General features: G+C 36.4%; 1 protein-coding gene across 1 annotated transcript; it reads left to right on the forward strand.

Annotated features, from left to right (window-relative positions):
- Positions 1–4,451: 4,451 nt before the first annotated feature.
- Positions 4,452–22,654, forward strand: LOC134273003 (uncharacterized). Its single transcript, XM_062755175.1, has 9 exons — positions 4,452–4,583; positions 18,588–18,702; positions 18,803–18,824; positions 19,083–19,435; positions 19,551–19,874; positions 19,968–20,010; positions 20,300–20,699; positions 20,810–20,997; positions 21,122–22,654. Exons 2-9 carry the CDS (start codon positions 18,605–18,607, stop codon positions 22,532–22,534), a joined length of 2,841 nt encoding a protein of 946 aa, XP_062611159.1. The 5' UTR covers positions 4,452–4,583; positions 18,588–18,604; the 3' UTR covers positions 22,535–22,654.
- Positions 22,655–25,936: the final 3,282 nt, after the last annotated feature.

The raw sequence follows: 25,936 nt of genomic DNA on the forward strand, positions 1-25,936 counted from the left end.
ATAGGTTAATGATATGGATGTCATTTTTTGCAAGAATTCGAAATATTGAAATATTTTAAGGCGAACCCAAATAGAAATTAAATTAAGCAGGTTGCAGGCATTTAATTTTTATAGTTGCAGCATAGTCAAAAACAGAAGATGGGGGGGGGGGGGGGGGGGGATATGCAGTAATGTGTGAAAAAAATGCATGGAACCTAACACCCCCGCCCCTCTCAAATTTAAAAGAAAGGTTTTGGAAATCATGGAAATAGGACAATTTATTTCTTTTTTCTAACACCCCTTTTAAAAACGACACTGAGTGCCTGATGTATTATTGTATCATTTTTCAAGGCTGAAATTTAGCAAATGATGATTTTAAGAACACGAGATCTTTCAGTGGATTAGCCTAGCTCTTGTAGAGCCCCCAAGAGGCCATGCTCTGGACCCGAGTGGGTCTTAATTAAGGCGTTCCCCCAGATCACTAGCCTGATTTGCGTGGACCGTACAAACATGTATGTTAGCCAACATGTATGTTAGCCCATGAATACATTTTTTGCATTATATAATATGTTACATACCACATCCGTGCTATTCAAAATTCATAAGTCACATGTATATTCCCCAGATTTTGCCAAATGACTTTTTCGTACTTAACCTATAAAAGTGCGACCTTCACATCAGTCATATCGCAACTACACGTACCACGAAGCGCGGACAGTTATTTATTGCAGCTTTTATGGAAGGGAATTACCGCCAAAAGTCTATGTATCTTGCTTTTATTCTTATTCTGCCTACTTCTTTATGCTTTGTTATTAATGTAGTTATATGTCACTTTATTGTTTTCATATTCGTCTTTATTACATTTCACTTTGACTTTTATCCTTCTTCATTTCGTCCTTACTTCTATGTTTCTTTATTCTTGTTAAGTCATTTTATTTTATTTTTAAATTGATACAATATCTTAAATGATTATCTCTATTACGAACGTTAACTCAATCACGCAAACAATGAAGCATATTCAATGAAGACGAATGTAAGTTGTCAAACCGTCAAAATTTAGTGCGGCATTATAACGCTAGGTGGTGTGGTGTTCGCTACGAGTGTTGGTAAAACTAGGTAACCAAACCCGGGTCGGGTTATTTGAGATTCTTTAATACGCCTTAGTACTTTAAAGCCATATGTGGCGTAACTGATAAAAAAATATACATTTTTGAAAAATACAAAATTAAGTAAAGAAATATATTTAATACATTTAAATTAAAGCTTTTCATACAATTCTGAACATGGAAAACACCTAATAACACGATTTTATCTTCTCTGTAATGTGTTATTTAAATCTTTTGTATTTTCTTCCGAGTCGGAGAAAATTCCGAAAATCCAAATTAAATTGTGATATCTTTATAACGCAATTGACTTAGATTTTGTAATTTACGGAAAAGTTCTATCTTTATATAAAGTAATGATACAAATAATAAGTTCTTATAATTTTAGTCTAATAATTTTCATTGTACATACGCCATATATGGCTTTAATTATCAATCGAATTTCTGAAGGTCTGATCCAATAATCCGATCCAATAATGGAAACTCCATATTTATTTTCTCTGGCCACACAGGATATACTGTAGTGGCCTCTTTTTTCAGACATAACTTTATACTATACTGAATATGTTTATTGAAAGGCCGACCCACTTTTTGTAAGAGTAAGGGTCAAATAAGTTAATGTAGTACGTATAGTAGGTAGAAAATTTAAATTTGACTCTATAGAAGAAGTTGAATCTAAGCCAAAACTCACCCCGCCTTCGAAATAGGATTTCATTGGCATCGGAAGCAAATTGAAAGTGGGGGGGGGGGGCTAAGTGTAAGAATTTTTTAAGACCATCAAAAAAAAAAACGACAAGCAAAAAAAAAAAAAAAAAGAAAGAAAGAAAGAAAAGAAAAGAAATGTCCATTTTCCGAACTAAAATATTCAATTTCGTGGGGGTGGGTGAGGGGGGGGGGGGGGTGGTTGGAACTCCAGTGCCAAAGTTTTTTTTCCCATACACCACCACTTTCCCCATTTTAAACCTATACTGCATCGTGCCCATGGCAAGTGGGGGGGGGGGGGGGTTATAACCTATGCAGGAACGTCTGTACTAAGTCTATCTCTGGAAAAAAAGTGGGGACTAAGTCCACCCTCCTCCACGGTTCCGACGCCTAGTATGTATTTTCAAGTTTTTTTTGCGCTTGTCAAGATGTTTTCAGCCGGGTACTTTAATATTTATTCTCTTGTTGCCCCCTCCCCACTTTCAAAAACTTACAATGCTACGTTACTTTTCTCTCGCCTGAAAAATATAACTCTATTAAAGTTATTTGTTGGATAATTGAATTCTAGTTTAATTGATATAAAAATGTTCAATATTTTGATACTAGTTAACCCTCATAAATTGGGTTGTTTTTCAGAACCTTCCACTGAACTGAAGTTTATTTCATGACAGATAGTAACTGCTCATGTGCGTGATTCTAGGGGCAGGGCTTTGCAAAGGAGTGAGGAGCGTTAATATGGGTAGGCAGGCTCGGATCCAAATTTTTTTTCCAGCGGGGGGGGGGGGGGCACCCCAGCCCAAAAACAAAAATTCCAATCCCAGAAATTACTTGACGAGCATAAAAAAACCTAAACTCGCCCAAACGTCAAAATCCAATTTCGAAGGGAGCGTTTAACTTTTTTCCTTGCTTTAGTATATACATTTTTAAACCTTGTAAATTCCAGGGGGTCCTTACACCCCACCCCCCTCTAGATCCGCGCATAGTAGGCGAAGTAAGAACTAGGCTTCATGCATCCAGACATACTAAAAACTCCCTGGTCTTATTTTCAGCGTTAATATTTCTTATTAAAATAGCAATTAATTTTCAATAAAGAAAGAAATATCTTTACATATAGTACGCGTCGTATTTGTGATCAGCCAGGACAGCTAAAAAAAAAATCTTAGAACTCGAAAATTCTGTTTGGTGGTGGTGAGGGGGGGAAGGGGTCGTCAACTTTTTTACAGGCTAAATTTTACTCATACCAATAAGTACATGACTTTTAATATATAAATTGACAATAAGTTCTGCAACAAAAAGGGTAAGACAGGGACGTAGTATCAGAGGGGGGGGGGGCAGGGGGAGGGCTCCCCTCCCACTTTTCCCCCGACATTACCTTTACAATAGAAAATGTTTACTTAAAGGAAGATTACCCCCCCCCCCCCCCACATTTCACCACAGTGGATATAAAAAAAATTTCCCCCAAAAAAAAATTGGAATTGAAAAATAGTTGTTCTTGAAAAAAGTTAGCCACTTTGCCGGTGGAGCTAGAGCTGCAAATTTGTCCTATATACTTGGCACTTATAGCCATTGAGCAATGAGGGATCTTTTCTTGTGCCAGCACCTACTGCGACACGGGACCTCGGATAACAATGTCTAGATCGATGGATTGAAATCCACATCCTACAGTGGGATTCTTACCCACGACGTATTGATCGACTCTTTACTACTGTACTTCGTGACTCTAGAGCAGACGCCGTAACCACAGTGCCACGCAGGCGACTTAACCCAGGGGTGAGGGGGGGTTGTCATAATCCATATGGACTCGTGAAGATTATCTATATTTAACTATTGGTTAAAATGATTTAATTATAAAGCACTTTTAGAATGATGTCATTTAAATATTTATTCATACATGTATCATATGTATAGGACGGATAACTTTTCTTCAAAAACTGAAAACGTTCGTATATATAAACATCGTTTTACGATTAAAAAACTATTCGGGGGAGGGGTTGCTATGAAGGGGGGATTGCTATATATAGCAAGATTTCCCACGGAAGACTAGCTATACCCCGGGGGAAGTCCAAGTGTATAGTCTTCCAAAGGAAGCATCACTATGTTTCACTTCAAAGGGAAATCTTACCATCTAGGACTTTCGAGGGAATGGCATGTACATATATCGGGTACATACCTGAACTAATAACAAACATCATTCATTTGAAAATTTAAGTTCGATCGATAAAGTATTAAGGCAAAAAATTGGAAAAAAACTCGAATAACCCCGGCCCGGTTTGCTTACCTAATTTTACCAACACTCTTAGCGAACACCCCTGCCACCTAGCGTTATAATGCGGCACTAAATTAGGACAACTCGTATTCGTCTTCATTGAATATGCTTCATTGTTTGCGTGATTGAGTTAACGTTCGTAATAGAAATAATCATTTAAGATACTGTATCAATTTAAAATAAAATAAAATGACTTAACAAGAATAAAGAAACATAGAAGTAAGGACGAAATGAAGAAGGATAAAAGTCAAAGTGAAATGTAATAAAGACGAATATGAAAACAATAAAGTGACATATAATTACAATAATAACAAAGCATAAAGAAGTAGGCAGAATAAGAATAAAAGCAAGATACATAGACTTTTGGCGGTAATTCCCTTCCATAGCTTTCTAGGTGGGTCGATCTGGCTGGGGTTTTCCTCCGTCTTAGCTATATATATAAATCTTAATAGGACGAGGTTCATGGGATTTCTTCAAGTTATTCACTGTGGGTTATGCGATATTTAGATAATCTGAAACGGTCTACAATTTTGGTAAGTTTCCTTCTTTTTTGGTTTCTGTTCCTGTTGCTTGCTCCAGATTAAAGACTAGACAATATGTTATCTGACTTTTTAATATATTCGATCAATTCATACTATTAATGCAAGATATATTACTGTTTTTAGCGGCAGCTCACACAAATTGGTCCGACCAAAATAGTTCCATCATGATTAAGTAGATACAACATTATTGTTCATGATAAGAGTAAAGTTGTGTATTTCATACGTTAAAGAAATCAAAAATAACGTCAAAATATTATTAGAAAATCACTTTCCCCCCGAAATGCAAATAAAAAATATCAATATTCCTACGCTCGCTCCCTCCTCAGCCTTTTTTTTTTTTTTTTTTTACATGTTTGATAATAGAGAATATTTAGGTCATTCTTCGATTCATATGTTATATGTATGTTTACTCGCTTGGCAACATATAATAATTCAAACAATACTCTTGACAAATAAATGACTTCGACTTCAAGCACGTTTTACTTCATTTTATTATCGGAACTCTCTAGTCTCAAAATTATACAACTCAAATATGCACGGTCAAATATCCGGATTGCTATGCAATGCCATGGTCAATAATACAACATCCCCCCACAAAAATAAAATTGTTCAATTTTATAAGAACCATGAGATTGACAAAGCAGTCCGGGTATAACATACATATACAATGACCATAATGTATGTCCATATATCACAAAGCATATGTAAGTATTGTAGAATATGATAAATGATACAGTCACACACACCAAAGGTACACAAGATTCATGATCCTACAAGCTGAATTCAAGACTATTCTAGTAAAGTGATAACTCAGTCAAAACTAATATGACTTCAATGACATGAACAATACCTCTTTCAAGCATCAACCTATGCAAACAAAAGTCATCGATATGGTGTGAAACTCATACAACATAACTGAGCCCAAGTGACTAAAGTATACATTTACAGAATGTATATCATGATACAACTTACAAGTAATATTATGCCATTTCAGTGATAAATCCACAATAAAGCAGACCTCAAACAAAGTGGTCACATGTAAATGTATGCAAAAATATAAATATTATTGAAAATGTAAAAAAAAAATACATGAAAATAGGTATCTCCTGTAAAAAAAATTTGCAATAAAAAAGAAATTAATATCATCATCAAATAATATGCAACACATGTTATTAATTAATATGTTGACATCAACTGACCAATTTCAGGTGAATTACCATGTCATACTACAATTCATTACATTCTCAAGACAAATGTAGTACATGTACAGTAATGCATCCACAGCAATTTCAAATACCAGTATATGAAAGAAACACAACTCAATTGTAGTATACAAAAATTACTTTAACATTGGGGGAGGTTTTTGTTTGATTAATTCTTGTGTCTTAGTGTTCAAAGCATCCCAAGGTAACCACATAGAATTCTGAGCTGGTTCCCCAGAGAAATGCACTAGGAACTCCTTGGAATTACCCGATCCTCTTTGTCCTAGCACTCGCTTAACCTTGTAAAGTGTTCCAGTGTCCGACATTGAACTAACTTCAACTGAAAGAGGATCTCGATGGTCAGAGTCTCTATAGCGAAGAGGCTTCTTACACATGCGGCGAGGTCGCACTTGTTCGGGTAACACAGGTACCTTACGTTCACGCTTCCCTGAACCATCTTTATGTGTAGAGTTCATGTCCAGGATTCCTCCCTGAGAATTCTGGGTCAAAGGGTCATCACCGGGGGTATGTACCATGGGATTCTGGAGATCTGGTGTTTGGTTGGAATCCGGTTTGGTATGAGTGTCTGTCTGTGTCTGTTGATCAGTACAAGCAGGCGAGACTGTCGTGCGAGTTATAACCGGGCCAAGTAGATAGGGTTGTGGTGATGGTGCACGAACGTAAGCCATCTTTAATCTGTTCACATGAATGGGTTCACTAAAAACTTTCCCAGTGTTCTGATCTACTAGTAATACACGAGAGTCCGAGAAAACTTGATGCACTATATGAGGTCCAGAGAACTTGGCTTGAAGCTTCTGTGCAGGGCCTACTGCAGGAATAGACAGGTAAACATAATCCCCTTTCACGAGGTGTAAAGGATGCGAGTTTTGGTTTGCTCTGGTAACCATAGTATCCTTATTAGCCTCAATGTTGTTCCGTACTTCTGTGCGGATTGTATGTAGTTTGTCAAGAAAAGCATCCATGTACTCCTGACTCCCCTTCGGTAAAGTATGAAGGTCAGAATTAAGGGTCACTGGTGACAGGGGAAACCGTGGTCTGTATCCAAGCACTATCTCAAATGGGGAATATCCTAGAGTAGAATTTATGCTCTGATTAATGGCAAACACAATGGATGAGAGCTTCTCGTCCCAGTTTCGTCTCTGTTTGTCCATATATGGAGTAAGTCGTTCCTCTAGTGTTCTGTGCATTCTTTCACATGCACCGAGACAGTGGTGTGCAAAACTAGGCGTAAATTGTTGGGATATGCCTAGCATTCTACAAACTTCTGTTGTTACCTGTGCGGTAAATTCAGTCCCTTGATCACTGAGTATGGTGTCGCATCCACCAAATGTAGTAAACAGCTGATACAAGGCAGATGACACAGTAATAGCGTCCTTAGCTGGGATGGGTACAGCAAACAAAAATTTGCTGAACATACAAGTAGCAGTAAATATGTATGTATTTCCCTTATAAGACACAGGTAGTGGTCCTTGTAGATCTATTTGCCACACATCAAAGGGTTTACCTGGAGTAGGAAAGGACACTATATTTGCCTTTGTCTTTGCTTGGGTCATTTTCCGACTTTGGCAAATATTGCAAGATTTCACAAAATCACTTATGATGGATGACATCTTGGAAAAATAATAATGTTCTTTTATGCGATCTAGGGTGTCATTAATGCCACCATGAGCTCCCATAGGTGACTCGTGGTACAACTCTAGAACTGTTTTGATAAGAGCCTGTGGAACGACAAGTTGATAGTTGTTGAGGCCCTTGGTACGCTTTGCTTTGGCTATACGCGAGTGAAATAAAACACCATCGGTCACTAGATAATCCGGGGCTTCTAGAAGAATTTTTCGAGCAGCTTTCTGTGAAAATGGTAGTTTGTCTTGCTGCAAATAATCTAGAATAAGTCTCAAATCAGGATCTGATTTCTGTAACATGGCAATGCTGGACAGAGAAAGGTCTGTTTTGGTAAGTAGCTCGAGTGCACTATCCTGAACAGGTTTGTCTGGTATTCTGTCCGAGGTCTCATTCTCAATTACGGTATCAGCATTGTATCTGTCAGTCACACTATCGTCAAGTACAGTATCAGAGTTAACAAGGTCCTGGTATCCATGGTTACTATCACTTGTAGAATCAGTATTCCTTGATTCCTGAATCACAGTGTCAGAATGAACATCACTAGCACTAATTTTGTGAACATGAGTAGGAGTGTCAGTAGCACTTAAATTATCATGAAGCACAGTGTCAGTATGATGGTCAGTAGAAGTGTCATTTTCACTTGTTTTATCATAAAGCACAGTGTCACTGTGATGGTCATTCGCACTTTTAGGATGATCAAGAGTACAAGTATCACTATCACCAAGTTTGTTGTCGCAGATCAAAGGTGCACAAACATTTGAGTGTCCATTAGTTTCACTTACAACAGTGTCAATATCACTTTTGTTGGTATTGTGAATAACAGTGTCACTATCACATGCACTCATTACATGGGCAACTTTGACTGGTTTTCCAAATGGTGATTTAGGAAATGGCTTTCCATTGGGATATTTCCTCCATGGTTGGAAATCCAGAGATTTCTTATGTGGTTTTGGAAATATATTTGCAGTTGGCTCATCGGTATCTGCATCATATCCATTGTCCAGATGAGGTTTCGTGTCCAGTCTGAGATGATTAAGCTCCTTGTGACCAGTGTTGATCAGATGCGGAGTCAGGGGTTTCCCACATGGAAAATGAATTTGTCCAGTTTCCTCTTTAATGTAGGGAAAGAAGAGATCTTCCTGGTCTGGACTGTCAAAACTGGTGTCACTGTTATCTGGTAAGTCACGAGACAATGAATCAGGTACACACATTTCCTTCGCTGGCTTGTAAACAATATCAAAATTAAACTCCTGTAGAATGGCTAACCAGCGCTCATAAATGGCACCCTTGAGTTTCTTCTGGTACAGGGGTTTCAGAGCTTGATGGTCACATTCCACTATGAAATGGGTTCCTCTGATGTATGACGCACATTCCAAAACAGCGTATGTCATTCCCAAGAGTTCCAACTTTGTTGGTCCATAAGAACGCTGCCATTTGGACAGTCCTTTGGAACCATAACGTACGACATGTGGAGTTTCCAAGTTATCCTCTCCTGGATGATTTTGGTACAGCATGAACCCAATGCCCCGACTTGATGTATCCACAGCAATGCGAAACTGCAGATCAAAACGAGGGTATGCAAGTATTGGTGAGTTCGAAAGTTGCTTCTTTAGTTCTTGAAACGATACCTCATGCTGTTTGGTCCACCGGAAATGCACACCTTTCTTGAGAAGGAAGAAAAGTGGATCAGCAATAGAGGAAAAATTTGGAATATACTTCCGAAACCAGCCCACCATGCCCAAGAAACGTCGAAGTGATGACACAGATGATGGTGCTGGGTATTTCTGTATGGCATCTACCCTATCTGGGGGAGGGGACAGACCATCTTTGGAGATCACATGTCCAAGGAAAAGACACTTCCTTTGTGCAAATGTGCACTTGCTGGGATTAAGTTTAAGGCCAGCCTGTCGGAATCGGTCAAACAGCTCTGTAAGGTCCTTTAAATGTGATTCAAAGGTATCAGAACATATAATCACATCGTCAAGATAACATAATGCTGAACGAAAGGTAAGTCCATGTAAAACTTTGTCCATCAAGAGCTGAAATGAGTTTGGCGCTGTGCTGAGTCCCATTGGTAAGCGAAGGAATTTATAGGTGCCAAAACAGGTGTTAAATGCTGTATACTTGGAAGATTCTGGAGCTATGCCCATCTGAAAGAATCCAGAGCTCAAGTCAATAGATGATATGAAGTTTGGTATACGATGGGTGAAAGATTCCGCCAACTCCTGTAAGTCAGGTATAGTATATCTAAAATGTTCAGACTGGGAGTTTAAATAACGGAAGTCACAGCAGAAACGATACATAGACAGACTTGACTCTTTGGAACCAGGGTGAACACCCGCTTTTGGTTTCTTACGTTTGCTTACGAGCACAATAGGGCTAGTGATGGGAACATTTTCATCAGCTTCTACAGGTGCAATGATACCTTGATGTAAGAGCTCCTGTAAGTGATGACGTAACACTTCCTTCTTGTCTGGGTTTAACCGATATGGACGCTGATGTTTAGGTTTAGAGTCTGGTTTAAGATGGATATGGTGTTGGACCAGTGTGGTGAACCCTAAACTTGGATTTTCTTTTGTAACAAACAAATTTTTATGTTCATAAAGTGTTTGTGACAATTGAGATATCTGAGAATCAGACAAATGTGAACACTGTTTGTCTAAATCAAAATTTGACATAAATGTCTGAACTGCATTAGACTTGATATCTACATTGTTACATTGGTCATAAGCTTGTCTACTACCCTGTAATGAAATAACATGACATGAGTCATCTAACGGTGACAGTTTGGCTAAAAGGTCTCCTTTCTTCAACAGAATACGAGAAGTAGTAGTATTACAAACTTTCAAACAAAGTACATGATTATATGACACAGTAACAATTGCTCTAGCGACCAACAATCCTAATTTCAATGCTTTGTTTGATGTCATACAAATACCTTGAGTACCAACAAAAACAGATCTAGGTACTCGAACTTGTACAATACTCTCTTTGTTAGGAGGTAATTCAACATAAGCACCACACTTCAAATTACAGTTTTTAAATTGCACAGAACAATTTCCAAAATTCAACACTATCTTATGCGATTTTAAATATTCTGTACCTAAAATCAAAGGATGTGAGGTATGTCTAAGTACATAAACAAGAACTGAATGCTTCCCAGAGGGAACTCTAAGTTTCACACATGAAGTACCCACTATGTCAACTCTCTGACCACTAGCAACAACAATCTCATTATCCGTACAACAGGTAAGTAATGGGGTACAAGATTTCTTTGGCAGTGAACTAAACAATGCATATGACATAATATTGATTGTACTACCGCTGTCTAACAAAGCAGAGATTTTTACATGTTTCACAGACACTGGCATGTACAAAAGCTTTGAAACATCATGTATAACATCTAAACATTCATCATTGACAATATCAGTACTGTCTGTATCAGTACAAGTTGATAAATTATTGTGAACATCATTGTGAATACAATTTGCCATTCCTAAAACACTGTCACTATCAGAGGAAATAAAGTCACATGCACACGGCTTGTAAGACTCGCGCATATTGTCTGCAGATACACTACTGTCAATATCAGTTACATGTGCACTGCAGCGTGAGCGTGAGGAACTGTCACTATCAGTTGAAATAAAGTCACATGTACACGGCTTGTCATGGTATTCACACGCGTTCACAGCTGGTATACGACTGCGACTAGGGGATCGACTCCGGTGACGCTTTAATTGCCCTTCTTGGTTCGCCCGCGTCCGGTGGCGCCCGAGCCTCTCTGGTTTTCCGGTTGCGAACGAGGGAACAAGGCACAGTCTGTCGCAATGTGTCCATACTGTTGGCACAGTTGGCATTGTGCTTCCGGATTACTGGGTGTCGCCCCCGTCCACTGACATTCACTTCGGCGGTGTCCTGGACCATGGCAGGTATAACAGATGATCCTGTTCCCCTCAGTGCGTTGCTGCCTAGTCTGTGGACGAGGAGGTTGGGGTGGCTGTTTCAACATTTCTGTCAAGGATGTCATCTTTACCGTGAGATCATTAATTTGGTCCTGTAAAGATGAGCTGGGTTGAGTTGCTAAAATTGCATTGCATCTACTCACAGCGCTACCATATCCCACTGACTCCCCTACCCGTGCACTCTGCAGTGCTTCGTCAATGTCGGTAGGTCTCCCTGCCCGAACAAAAAATTGTAGCTGTGTCGGAAGCCCGTCAATGAATTTCGTCATCAAATCAAGCGGTGACTTCTTGAGTTTTTTTCCTAGTTTGAGTATGTGGAAATAAAACTCCTCAACAGTAGTTTTCAGTTTGAGGCTGTTAAATGCCTCAGTGTCCGCTATGAGAGATCCATTCATATGGAGAGTGAAGGACACATACTTAAGTTTAAATTCGGCTTCAATCCGGTGCCAGGATGATTTTGTCATGACTGGTAACGTATCGAACCACAAAAAGGCTGGTCCTGCTAAATATAGAGAAAAAGCAGAAACTTTGGGATGATCCTGTGTGATTCCTTGTAAAGTCATGATGGCTTTGAAGTCCGATAAAAACTTCTCTCCATCCTCATGGGCAAACCCACTAAACTTTGTAAGGGTAATGGGAATGATTGGTGCCGAATGGAGTACAGGTGCCCTTGGCGGTTCTACGTATGGGGTAGATTGATGTGGGGGACAGTCATATGTTAGGTGCAATGGTTCCTCCCTAAACATGTGTGACTTTGGTGCAGGTGTATTACACAAATCGTCTAGGGATGGTAGAACTCGACTAATTTCAGGAGGATTAGTATCGTCTTGATAGGTAGCCATTGTACAGTGGTAAAGAGTCAAGTATTATATGTGCATGACGATCAATTCCGATGATACACACCTCGACTGAAAATGGCGGCAAAATGTCAGTCGCGCCTTCCCCCGTGATTTTCTCACTTTCTGTCACACACTCACAAAATGTCTAATCAGATGTTAACTCACAATCTTCTTCTTTAAATTCTCCACCATGTTATATGTATGTTTACTCGCTTGGCAACATATAATAATTCAAACAATACTCTTGACAAATAAATGACTTCGACTTCGAGCACGTTTTACTTCATTTTATTATCGGAACTCTCTAGTCTCAAAATTATACAACTCAAATATGCACGGTCAAATATCCGGATTGCTATGCAATGCCATGGTCAATAATACAACACATATTTTTTCACCGATGAATTGATAATACTATATCAACAATTGTATTAAGTACATGTTTATAGTCTGTTAATTATCATACAATTTCCTTTTAAGAAAAAATTAATCATTCTGTGTGTGTATATTATTAAATGACGGAATTTTCAATCCCTGGCTGGATTCTGCTCACGTGTGTACACTTTGTAAACAATGTGCTAGCAAAACGAGAACTGGGTCGGACATTCGGGTTCGTGTTGAAGTTCAGCATAGGCCTACCATTTTATATAGAACTTGAATAATGTAAGTAATTTCTGCAACAAATACATTAATTAGTATATTTCAGTAATTTTCAAAACAAAAACGGTTTTCAGTTTAGAATTTTCCGATCTGGTCTTGATTTTCCTAACACGGCCATTTTAAACACAAGTTGTTGCAGATGCAAATGTTAGAACAAACTATATATAGTTCAACAGGGATTGTATAATTTTTATTAATCAGAATTCATATTCATATGATCTAATTAAGAAAAGAAAAGTTTTGTCTGCTATCGTAACTTCTCGGCAAAAAAAACGTGTTTCTCCGAGCTCGCCGGATGCGTTTAACAGCTCCATCGCACGTGTTTAGATCGAGCTAATGTTGGTCTTGCGGACACAGGTTCATGTAGGCCTATGTGTACACATACCGTTTGTTAGGAGACTGGGTGACCTCACGAAATTTACACCAGTTCCGTAACTAGACATGACAGTTTTTTTATTAACGTCATTATAAACACTGATAAGCATATTAAATCTAAAAGTCGAATATCTTTGGATATGGGGTAACCCATATCTATTCTTGTTAACTATGGTATGTGCCATTGTTGTACATTATAGCATGGGTATAATTATAAGAGAGCAGAATTTTTTTTTGCACTAAGTGTCAAAAATTAATTTATCATGATGTGGTGTGGTATAACTGAATACATATGATATGCTACATATATTTATGATCATCATGCATTTGTCATACCCGTACAATTATTTGTTTGTGATTTACATGTACACGTAAAGAGGAGGTGGGTGGAGTTACTCCTATTTTAGAGGAGAAGGGTTACAGTTCAAAAGGTTTAAGGTCTTTGAAAAAGGACTCAAACACAATGGTCAAGGTCAAAATGGTAAATCTTTTTACACACAAACATTAAGGTATTAATTGTCACAATGAATATATACAAAACCCTAGCACCAACTGTACAAACATAAAAACTGGGTTTAATTGATAAAAATGGGATTTTTTTAGTAAAAGAGGTTCAAACTTCAAAATCAAGGTCAATGCATGCACTGAGAGAAATACCTAGTTGATTTAACTAGTGTGCCTAGTAAAGCGTTCTTCGTGATTAGTAATCACTTTGTGTACTAGCTAACACAGTGAAACGTGGTGTAGTGGTCGTAAAGATACTTAGATACCTAGTGAAAGTTACTTAGAAATTCTTAGACTTACTAATGTTATCTAGTAAATCTACCCAATGCCTGGTAAAACTAGTCTTCCCAGTGACTTTCACTAGTTATTTTTTTTTCAGTGTGGTAAAAAAAAACTAAAAATATATACACAAAAGAAAAAAATAAATAAAAAATCTATGCGGATAGAAATAGCCACTTAATGTAGTATAAACATGGTTTACGGTGAATATTTTTAAAAAACAAGATTTTAAATAAGGATACTAGTATTCTGAGTGTATGTTTACGAATGATTTAAGAGTATATCATATGGTATGTCAGAACACATCTTTAATAAAATATATGAATGGAAATGAATTTTAAGTACTGTTCATAATACATAACAGCACAACCAGGGCCCTGGCCACACCCTAACACAAAAATACACAGCTGTTTATCTTGCATGTCATACAGAGCTAGACTTGGTCGATATATCCCTCTGTTGCACAGTAAATCTTTCATCCTTATGTTTAAAGCTCTACAAAACAGAAACTCACACGTAGGCCATAGTGTAGAACATATAATTGTTCAAATCAGTATTTATAACATAAATACGTTAAAAAATTCAACAAAATATTTTGTTCATCAACAATGACTGACCAGTATATGTAAGACAGAATGTCAGAATTAAGTACTCGTGTTCTGAACTATTATAAAGTGTCTGTGAAATGAGGACATATATATATGTACATTGTAATTCGAGGTTTTGGGGTCACACTCTCAAACTGTTAGATTTATAAATGTCTGAAATGTGATTATGCCATATTTTATAGCTTGTCACAGTGGATAATAATTGTTTAGAGTACGTTTCTTTATTTAACTCCAGGTACTTTTCAACAGTAATATGTTGAAGAGAAAATAGATTTGATACCGTAAACGTTAAGGAGACGAAGAAAAGAGAGTTTGTGACAAAAATTCTTTGTTAAGGATTGGAGGAGACTTAGTATTGTCATCTCTCAGGTTTAGGAAAGTGGATACAGTAAAACTCAGTTATAACGAAGTTACAGGGACCTATGAAATTAATTCGCTATATCCGTAATCCGTAAGAAATTCATTAAATTCATATAGTTAGGGATCCAAGATACATGACTGTACGTATGTAACTTAGCTGCTATATATCCATGAATTCGTGTTCGTACTAAACGAGTTTTACTAAAAGTCTTATAATTATTTCTCCTAAGACTTGAAAAATGAAAAATACTTCTATTAGTTAATTCTTCCAAAAAAATTACACATATGGACAAATCACACTCAGTAAAGGTTTAAAACAAATTTCAGAATCCAAAATTCAGAATATTTCAAAATTCAGAATTTATTAGTTTGATGCTAATTTGTAATATAAACTTTAGAAAAATATACCAAGCCAGATGAATTTAATTTGGAAAAACAAATTGATTGAAAAAAATTAGACAAATCACATAGGCTTATTTTTACCATATTTTGCTTTTCCCAATAAAATTCACCTGGTTTGGTATTTTTTTCCTAAGGTTTATACTATTATGTACTTATACCAAAAACAAGTTATGCTTTGATATTGGCATATCATGTACAAAACATTACAGTTCGTGATTACATAGAGTAGAGTATCTTCTTTATTGGCTTATACATTACATATATTGCCACATATAACATTACTTTATATATATACATTGGTAAACCGGTGTTACACAGGTGCTATTACAAATATATAGAAAACAGAAAGAAAAAAAATGAGTAGCAATGCAGGTGTCTTTTGTATTATTAATGCTGCTGAATGGTAGCATTTTCCCTCTTTTTAAAACATTCATACACAAATTTCCCAAGTTTTTTAAGTATACTTTCAGAATTGGAATTAAGTAATTCAATAAATTTTACCATACTAGGTCTTGCATAATAATATTTTTTAATATATTTTTCTCTTAACTCAGTATAAAAATTACATATTAAAACAAAATGATATTCGTCTTCTATTTCGTTCGATGTACAAAATATGCATTTCCTTTCACTCGTTGGACATTTTTTATCATATCTACCAGGTTCAATATATGCGTAGACAATGAGAAGATAATCTGAGTCTAGTTAATGCTTTTCTGTGTTATATACAATTAAGATATTCAGCCTGTTGTATAGAAGGGTTTAGATATTTAAACAATTTAAGAGGATGAGCGTTTTCTATGTGTAAGTTTTTGGAAAAAACAATCAGTTTGTCTTTGTTCAAAATACATATAAAAAACATTTTCATTTACAGACTCAGGGAAATACCACACATCTCCAAAGCCATGAGACAAAAGTGTCTTTCTTACAAAAATAATCCAGTTTGTAGCCATATTCTTAAAATCATAATTATGTTCCCCAAACGAAGTTGGGGAACATATTGTTTTTACTCTGTTTCTTATTATTATTTTTCTTCTTCCTGGGTACTTATTTGTCCGCGAATGATCTTGTAAACTAATCATCTCATGTAGGTAAAACCTTTTTAGGGTAAGTAGACATATTATGTAGATTTGCGGAATCAAGGTCATTTTGCGCGCACGTGCTTGCAAGAGCGCGCACGTGCAACATGTAAATTGACGAATATAATTGATATAGCCGTAACTTTTCTATTTTCTGATGAGGTGTGTTGAAACTCAGAATATAAAAATATATTAGTATTATAGACAGGAGGACATGGTCAAATTATCATGAACTCACGCGCATGCACGTGCGCTTCGCTCTGATTGGCTGAAACAAAAATCTCAATATTTTATTCATTTTTTGACGAAATACTTTGAAATTTACAACATAGTCATGCATTATGATATCCTACGATATGGTATAAAATAATTTTCATGAAATCACGCGCATGCACGTGCGCTGCAATCTGATTGGCTAAACATTTAAATGGCTATAACTCCCTTGGTTTTCAGCCAAGCAGGATGGGATTTAGAACATAGATAGTCTTAATGGACCCCTACAAGAGGTTATGATCATCATGCACATGCATGCACGTGCAATACATATAATTACAAACGCACTTGATTTAGCGTATTTTCGAATACTTTTTGAATGCCTTGATATAAAGTACATTTAAATAAATTACTAGTGTAGATACAATGATATGGTCATTCCGCATATGCATGCAAGTGTGCGCACGTGCAATGCAAAAATTTGCTATATACATGTACTTGGTATACTTTAGGTAAAACGTTGTTTAAGATGCAATGAGTTTAGTTTATTTGATGAAGCTTAGAGGGAATGAAGCACCGAAATGAAGTTGGGGAGCGTTTGGGGAACATCTGTAACGGTTCCCGTTACAATTAGCACTAGTTATAAATTGATCTTATTAGACAGTTTTCTGATCTGAGAATTTTAAACCAATATTTAATAATGCGAAATGTTCTCGTTAGTATTAACGGTTTTCTTCCTAATTCACCATAAACAGCCGGGGTACATGTCGAAGTTTTAACTCCCAGTAGTCTTTTACCAAATTTTAATTGTATTCTTTCTAATTCTTTTGCTGGTATAAATCCCCACACTTCTGCCCCATAATTCATTTTTGAAACACATGCAACGTTAAAAAGTTCACACACTGTTTTACAGTCTAGAGACAATTTTTGAACATTACTCATGAATGCATTATATAATTGTAGTGTTTTTTCTGCTGTTAATTTTACATGTTTGTTAAAAAGTCCATTTGAAGAAAACAACAACCCAAGATTGTACAGATTGTAACAAAATCCTATTTAAGGCATGTGTTAGTAGTTAGGAGCAACCCATTCTGCTTGGTTGTAGAACAACAGTTGTACTGTCACATAGCATAACCTGGACCGCAGACGTGGGAATCAATGACACATGTAAAAAAAAAATCGATATAGTTCAGTCAGTGGATAAATTGTACATGATTCAAACATTTCATCACCAATACAAGAATAGTGTTTACAATTTTAAATCATAAACAGCTAGATGAAAGCTACAAAAATCATTTAGTTTGGTTTTATTATGACTGCTTTTCTATTCCACCAAATCATTCAATTATTAGCACTCATATTTAGATCTCAGAAAATTTGGCCATATTGTTACTGTTTTAATTAAATCAAGCAGAAAAATATTTAAGGAATAGCTGTCTTATTTTATGATTTCATTATGTGATCAATCGATTGGCTTGCGTGATAATTTGCATAAAAGCCGAAGGCGTTTATGCATAAAATTATAATGCAAGCCAATCGGTTTATCATCGTCATGAAATCATAAAATAAGACAGTTATTCCTTATATTTACATGGTATTGGTTCCGCCAATCCACGTGGTAGAAGCCCCACTTCTTGTCTCTATTTGTCCCGCTCTGCACGTGATTTTTTTTAACCGCCCCTATCGATGAACCAGTGCATTAATGGAGAAATAAAGTACATTAACTATTTGTAGTTTTATCTCAAACAAAACATTGGAAATGTAAATATTTAAATAATCATTTAGTACTTTTTTGGAAACTCTATATATCTATTTTTTTTACTGATTAGTGGTAACTTCATGACTAGAATTCCTAGTTATAATTTTAGTTGACTAGAGCGAGAGCATGGCAACAGCAGTTAATGATGTCAAAGATTCCGACGAATTCAGAGGAAATGTTTCTTTGTGGAGTAATGATGGCGATGTTAAAGGTACCAAGAAGAGGTATTTTTTAAGACGTACATTTCTGTCTTAACGATTAAATATTTCAAATCAAACATATAAATCTGTGTGAATATCTAATAAAAAAAAACTTTTATTTCAGTGGGAAAGTTGGAAAAACAAAGGTAGGATTTTCATGTGTTTATTTCTATTTGAGAGTATTTGAATTGTTACATTGTACTTGTGTTGTCAGTCATGCAATGTTAAGAAGGACGACCCTCAATGTAGGTAGAAACAGAGTAAACTATATATAGGAATTTTCTCTCAATAAACTTAACTTTTTTCCAAACTAAAATCGTAGACGTATGAATGTTTTACCCTGGTCTTGCAAAATATATCCCTTTGTTTTAAAACCACACCCACATTTTAACTGATTCTTTTAGGGAGATCAAAAAGTAATGTGCACAATATGTTCAGAGATTGGAGATGAGGCAGAGGCAATTATGGTGTGCAAGGAACCCGATTGCAACGAAAAGTTATGCATTGCATGTACTAAAAGACATCAAAAGCAAAGGGCAACAAAAGGACATGACGTAATCAAGTTAGAAGATGACGTTTCTGATGACGTTAGCGTCCTCTGTGAGCTCTGCGAAGATGAAGGTGTTCCTGGTTTTGGATATTGTACAGATTGCGATGACCCGGAAGTTCTTTGCAACAAATGCTGCAAGCGTCACACAGCATCCAGAAAATTCCAAAATCACAGAATATCACAAGATCTAAAACTTCTTATAAGGACGTAAGACTGATTTATTGAAACGTTTTAGAAATGCTATGATAATATGAAAGCATCAATAAGCATGATTAAAAGAAGTGTTTTTAAAAACCTGAAAAAAGTCATTTTGTCTTTGTAGGCGTAAACAAATTCTAACTCTTTCACCGCAAGCAGCTGTAAATAACACTTGTAATCCAGCGAGATCCCACGTAGGAAATGGCATCCAGGCTAGAGCAGCAGTGCCAGAAATTTCATCTGGCTTTCAATGTGAACCTTGTCAGTTTGAAAATATGACGGTTTCTGCAACTCAGTTTTGTCTTGATTGTGCAGAACCAGAGCCAATGTGTACACCTTGTGCGCAACAACACCTGAGACAAAAAATTGGTCGAGGTCATAAGCTGTCAAAAGGTATGCTACAATTTCGGACCCGACAAGGAGCGATGTCTTCAAGACAAGAAATTAGGTATGTTGTGATGAAACAAATAGCAAACTAACTTTACTATCCATATCATCGACAATATTATCAAAATTAAATTATTTTTTTTTATCTGAAAAGCGGAACTGTTTTATCCAAAAGACAAGCTGAAAAACAGGATGACGTAAGTTAATATCTACATTATAAATTGCGTTAAAAAGGTTATATAAAATCGGTGATTTTGATGTACTGATTCTTAATTTCATTTGAAAGTTGAGAGTACGCAACTGTCTTATCTCTTGTGAATGTTAAACATCAAAATTTTAAGTTTCTTTCCCGTTTTATACCGGTAACACAATCACAAAATGTTTTTGTACATTTGTATACAAAACGCACAGAAACAACTTCACATACAGATGATCTAAAACCTTTACTAATAACAATAATGTCTTGTTTTTTCAAATATTTTTAAGATGCCTGGTAAACCAATGCCCGATGCTGTAAAATCAGATTCTGTCAAACTGCACTGGCGGAGATGCGATGGAGTGGACAGCTATCAAATACGATATAAAAGTAAATCTGGAAAGGAAAACTGGAAAATAATCCAAACTGACGATAATAAAAATGAAATTACCCTAGAAGGTCTAATGGCTGATACAACATACATTTTCCAAGTCCGAGGAGTGAAAGGGGACATTGAAGGTTCATACAGCCAGGCTAATGACGAAATAAGAACACAGGCATCTCTAGCCTCTTATTTTCTGTCTTACTCAGTTCAGCTTAGCAAAGGGAATCCTTCCAAGTTTGAACTGCCATTTACTGAAAATTCTAGAGCAAGAAATCAGCACTACAAGATACGTCAAATATGCTTAGGTACTAGTAAACCACAAAATATTTTTTGTCTCAATAATTCTCGAATTTAATTTTTATAAATTTGCGTGTCATTAGAGAGTGTTAAACTTTCTTAAATATTTTTAATGAAGGTGACATGACAAACAGAGGAAATCGTGAAGTTGAGAAAACCATTATGTTAGTAGGATCCACTGGGTCAGGCAAGAGCACACTGGTGGATGGAATCGTTAACTATGTGATGGGTGTGAGCTTCGAAGATCCTTTCCGATTTACTCTTGTGAAACTAGAGGACGAAGAGCGACGCAAAACCGGAAATCAAGTAATTTTTTTTTATATTTAACAAAAATATTAGGCTATATGATCAAAGTCCATTCAAGTTATATTTGCCACTAAAGATTAAAGATAAACTTTAATTTCTATTCAAAACCACTCTAATTTTATAGGCAGTTTCTCAGACAGAATGGATAACTGTTTATAAAATCTTTCCTCAAAGAGGAGGAAGACTGGACTATACCCTCAATATCATAGATACCCCTGGCTTTGGAGACACTAGGGGACCAGAGAGAGACAACGCCATTGTTGACCAAGTCCGATATCTTTTCTCTGCAAAGGGAGAAGAAGGGGTCCTTTTCCTGGATTCTGTTTGTTTCATTGTGAAGGCACCCGATGCTCGCCTTACTCCTGTTCAGAAATACATATTCCATGCAATCATGTCCCTATTTGGAAAAGACATAGAATCAAACATTTGTACGTTGATAACTTTTGCTGATGGAGCAGACCCGCCTGTTTTGGCTTGTCTTAAAGAAGCCAATCTTCCTTTTGGAAATACATTTCAATTCAACAATTCAGCACTGTTTGCCCCAAACAAAAATCTTCAAAGCAGCTCTTTGTCCCCGTTTTTCTGGGAAATGGGCTGCAAAAGCTTCGAAGCTTTTTTCAGACATATGAGGAGATTCGAGACAAGAAGCTTGTCACAGACACAAGATGTCTTGCATGAAAGAGAACAGTTGAAAACAATCATTTGCAGCATCAGACCCCAGATAACAGCAGGCTTATCAAAATTAAGCGAGTTAAGGGAACAGCTGGATCTATTCAACCGGCACAAAAATGATATTGAAAGCAATAAAGATTTTACCTATGAAGTGGAGGAGACTAGACAGATCCAGAAAGATTTGCCTAGAGGTCAGGCTGTTACCAACTGCCTACAGTGTAACGTGACCTGTCATGAAGACTGTCATATTAGAGATGATGACCAGAAGAGGAAATGTTCTTCAATGACGGATGGCTATTGCAGAGTCTGCTTTGATCATTGCTACTGGGATCAACACAAAAACACCCCATACATATTTTCATACGTAACCGAAACGGTTACTAAAACCTACCAAGAAATGAAAGATCGGTACGAGAAAGCAATCGGTGAAAAGCTAACGCATGAGAAGTATATAAAAGAATTGACGATGGACGTTGACGAGCTAATGGACAACATCATGGATATGATGAATGAGATGAATCGCTGTAAGACCAGACTGAGAGAGATCGCATTAAGGCCGGAGGCGCTTACTACAGTTGAGCACATAGATCTGATGATCCAAGCAGAAGAGTCGGAGAGACAGCCAGGGTATACAAAGAGGATCAATATGCTCCAAGAAATGAAGAGGATGGCATTGGTTGATAAGGATTTTCACGATTTGGATCAACATTTTCGCAGCACTCGTAGTGACATCACTAGTGCAGTTGGTAAAGAGTTTCGAGGAAGACGTAAAATCAAGACGCGTCGTCAGGTGAAGGGAAGAAATGAAGGCGTTGTAGCTCGAGGAATTAATATGGTGAAAAAGTGGTTTGGAGAAGTAGCCTGAAGGTATCAGCCAATGCTGCTTACATCAATATAATCTGCATTTTATTCAATATACATGTATTATACTTTAGTTGCATATTATAAGAATTGCTATTAAATTTGTTGTGGTGTTATTTACATTAAAAAGTGAAGCGAAGTGATTCTCGTTGCAATGAAAATAATAAAGGTTCTAAAAGTATTGCTTTTAGACACCCGAATTTTGTAATGGGAGGAAAGAGTTCTATAATGTTTCCTCTTTCACCATGATTATTGTCAAACTATTTTCATTTGTAAAGCAACACTCAAAAGGCTGGTTCATTCGGCGAACAAAAAAAAAAAACAAGGAAGTTTAGATGAAAAAAAAAGAAAACCAGAAGTTAAGCCGCAAGAGCTCTGGAACCTGCAATGTATTGTAATGGTTTAGGCCGTGGACATCGGCCTGGATAGCTCAGTTAGTAGAAAACCTGACAGGAGATGCAGGGATCCCGGGTTCGATTCCCGGTCCAGCCATACATTTTCATCTTTCCTGTAACAGATTTGGTGCCGTTGACCACCCCTGGAATTGCAGGTGAAAGTCCTGCCAGGGGCTAACAAGAACTTGGGTTATGTCTCCGAGGGCGGAGACCATTAAGGAGGGAGGAATGTAATGGTTTGGGCCGTGGATATCGACCTGGATAGCTCAGTTAAAAGAGCACCTGACTGGAGGTGCAGGGGTCCCGGGTTCGATTCCCGGTCCAGCCATACATTTTCTCCTTTCCTGTTACAGTATAATCTTCGAACCGTATATTAATATTTACATTTGCTGATGTCTTTCCTTATATAACAATGCTAATAAAATTGAAATTCAATTTTTAATGACATGCAGTTGGTCACATAATCAGACTTTCTTTAATATGAAAAACAAACTGCAGGAGCCATTTGGAAAGTTCCGATTGTGATGTCACATGACGTCGTAGATACGTTATGTTGCATTTCCAAAATAAAGTCTAACTAATGTTTCTTTGTCATACGACTAAAACGTCAAATATGAATATAAGAAATAAAATATCATTTTTAGAGTTTCATTGGGTACATGTATGAAATAAAGTCGGTATGTAATTAAATCTACTATAACTCCCTTAATTCGGGCGTTATAGAATTTGATCACGTGACCGACTTCATGTCATACCCCAATGAAACTCTTAGAATAGTATTTTATTTCGTAAATAAATGGCCATATTAGTGAATAATTTAATTTTGTTTTTATTCTAGCCTCTCGTTGGTTAATATCCAAAAGGAACGCAAATTATTTCTGTATAACTATAAACTGGTTTGGTATGGGAACACGCTCCATTGACAACCGGATGAATCATCTTTACGCAATTCTCGCATTTCTTTCATTTCAAGTCCTCGGAATTCATGGAAAATTCTGTACTATGGTTGTGTTATTGAACGGCAAATTTGAACTTATAAAGAGAAAAGCAATTTTACATCAATTGTTTTAAAATTAAATTATACGGAATGACTCTAATTCTTGGCCAAATTATTCGGTTATAACCTGGTTTAGGTCAGTTTACGCTTTTTCACACTTGGTGCATCAAGTATTTATGAACCTTTAACCGGGGATTATATAGCAAAAACTGACCCAAACCAGGTTATACTCGAATAATTTTGCCAAGAATTAGAATCATACGTTAATTATTTGCCTAGGTGTCTGATGAAAATAACTATGTAAGGTTTGGCATTGGTAAGATTGGTTTAGCAACTTGAAAATTTAAAAGGTCAGGAGAATTCAGATTAGTTACAAACTTCCATTATCAGATAACTGTTTTACCCGTAGCGAATTACTTACTGTAAAATTTTAAGAGAAGATTGAGAAACGTTAAGAAAACGAAAGGTGAACAATCGTAAAGAAAATAACAAACAAAACCGGGCATAAAACATGGACCCCCAGAAATTACAAATGGTGAAATTAAATGCTTGGGAGTGAACGTCCCCTGTAAACTGGACACACCGGCCGTTAGCCGTATTTATTTGTCGGGTAGACGGAGAATTAATCCGTAGGTAAATTTGGTATAAAAACAAAGGCCTAAGAACTGACATGAAACAAGTCAGCAAAATATGACCCAATGATGGGTTATGTATGATAACAAGGTCATTATAACGACCATAGTAATTACGATATATCGACTATAAACGCGGTTGATAAAATCCCCGTAGCATCAACTTACTAGTATCTGCCAGTAGCGTGTCTTGGTTTAAAAATAGATCATACACGGGGCATGCTCTTTGGTTGGGAAAAAAGTTGAAAGTTGTTAATACCTTATCCCGGTCACAATGGGATATTAATATATAGAAAAAATGACGACAGACTAAAACAAAGCTAAACTCATCTCGATTGCCATACAATACATTAGAGGTCTACGTTGTTAGCTGGCCCTTATAATCTTTAGTCAGTAAAACATCCGAACGTGACAGAATATGCAAATATTTTTTACGTTCACTGGGATACTGTCAAATGCATAACTAAAAGCAGTTGATAAACAGAAGTGATGATACGAGAATGACGTCAGGATAGACGGATATGACAAAACCTAGACCTTCTTTAGAAAGTGCGGATATTTAAAAGAAATTGAAAACAGTATTATTGGTTTATTATAGAAGGGATTGCTTTATACGTCCTCTGTTCCTCTTAAATGACCTATTGCATGTTTTGTAATGCAATGCATATAATTGATCTCGCCCTGTAAAAAAGCTCTTTCAAATAGGATCCTGTAAAGCCGTTCAATTCATTATTTGCAGTTTTGTAAAGCTCAAACTCTTTTATAACAGATCGATAAACTTATGAATAAATGGGTTTGCAAAGAACTGTTGCAGTATATCCTTATTACATAACTTCATGTCGGTAACTAATACAAATATAAACGTGGTTTGAACCTAACGTAGATATTAAATCTACTTTTTTTCATTTATTTGATGATCATCATCTGACTCCCCCCCCCTTTTTTTTTACTTTCGTTTGTCTTATGACGTGTATTCTATTCACACCTGTTTGTTGTTGTGTTGGCAGCAGTTTGTTGGGATAAAATGTGTTTACACTCAAAGAAATAAGATTTTCGAAAATTCTTGGGGTTCCAGTTTTCAACTAATACAAACAATCATCATTGTTCAACTTCTCTAAATTCGTAAACATGTAAGTATATACATGTAGTTATTATCTATTTACATTTCTAATAATTTTCCCTCTTTGATTCTTTACAAATTCAAAAACATCTAATTTTCGCATGAAATTCCGAAACTGAGCATGAATATCTACAGACTTACGTCATAATAATGTACTTGACGTCAAAATGTAGTGCCAATGTGTAGGAACTCGTAAGAAAATTAATGTAAACGTAAGAAAGGAATTCTAAAGCATCTTAAAACCGCCATCATCAACAATTAT

This window comes from Saccostrea cucullata, unplaced genomic scaffold, assembly GCF_032062105.1.
Source record: "Saccostrea cucullata isolate Sc308-1 unplaced genomic scaffold, CSIRO_AGI_Scuc_v1 ctg2050, whole genome shotgun sequence".
NCBI lineage: Eukaryota > Metazoa > Mollusca > Bivalvia > Ostreida > Ostreidae > Saccostrea > Saccostrea cuccullata.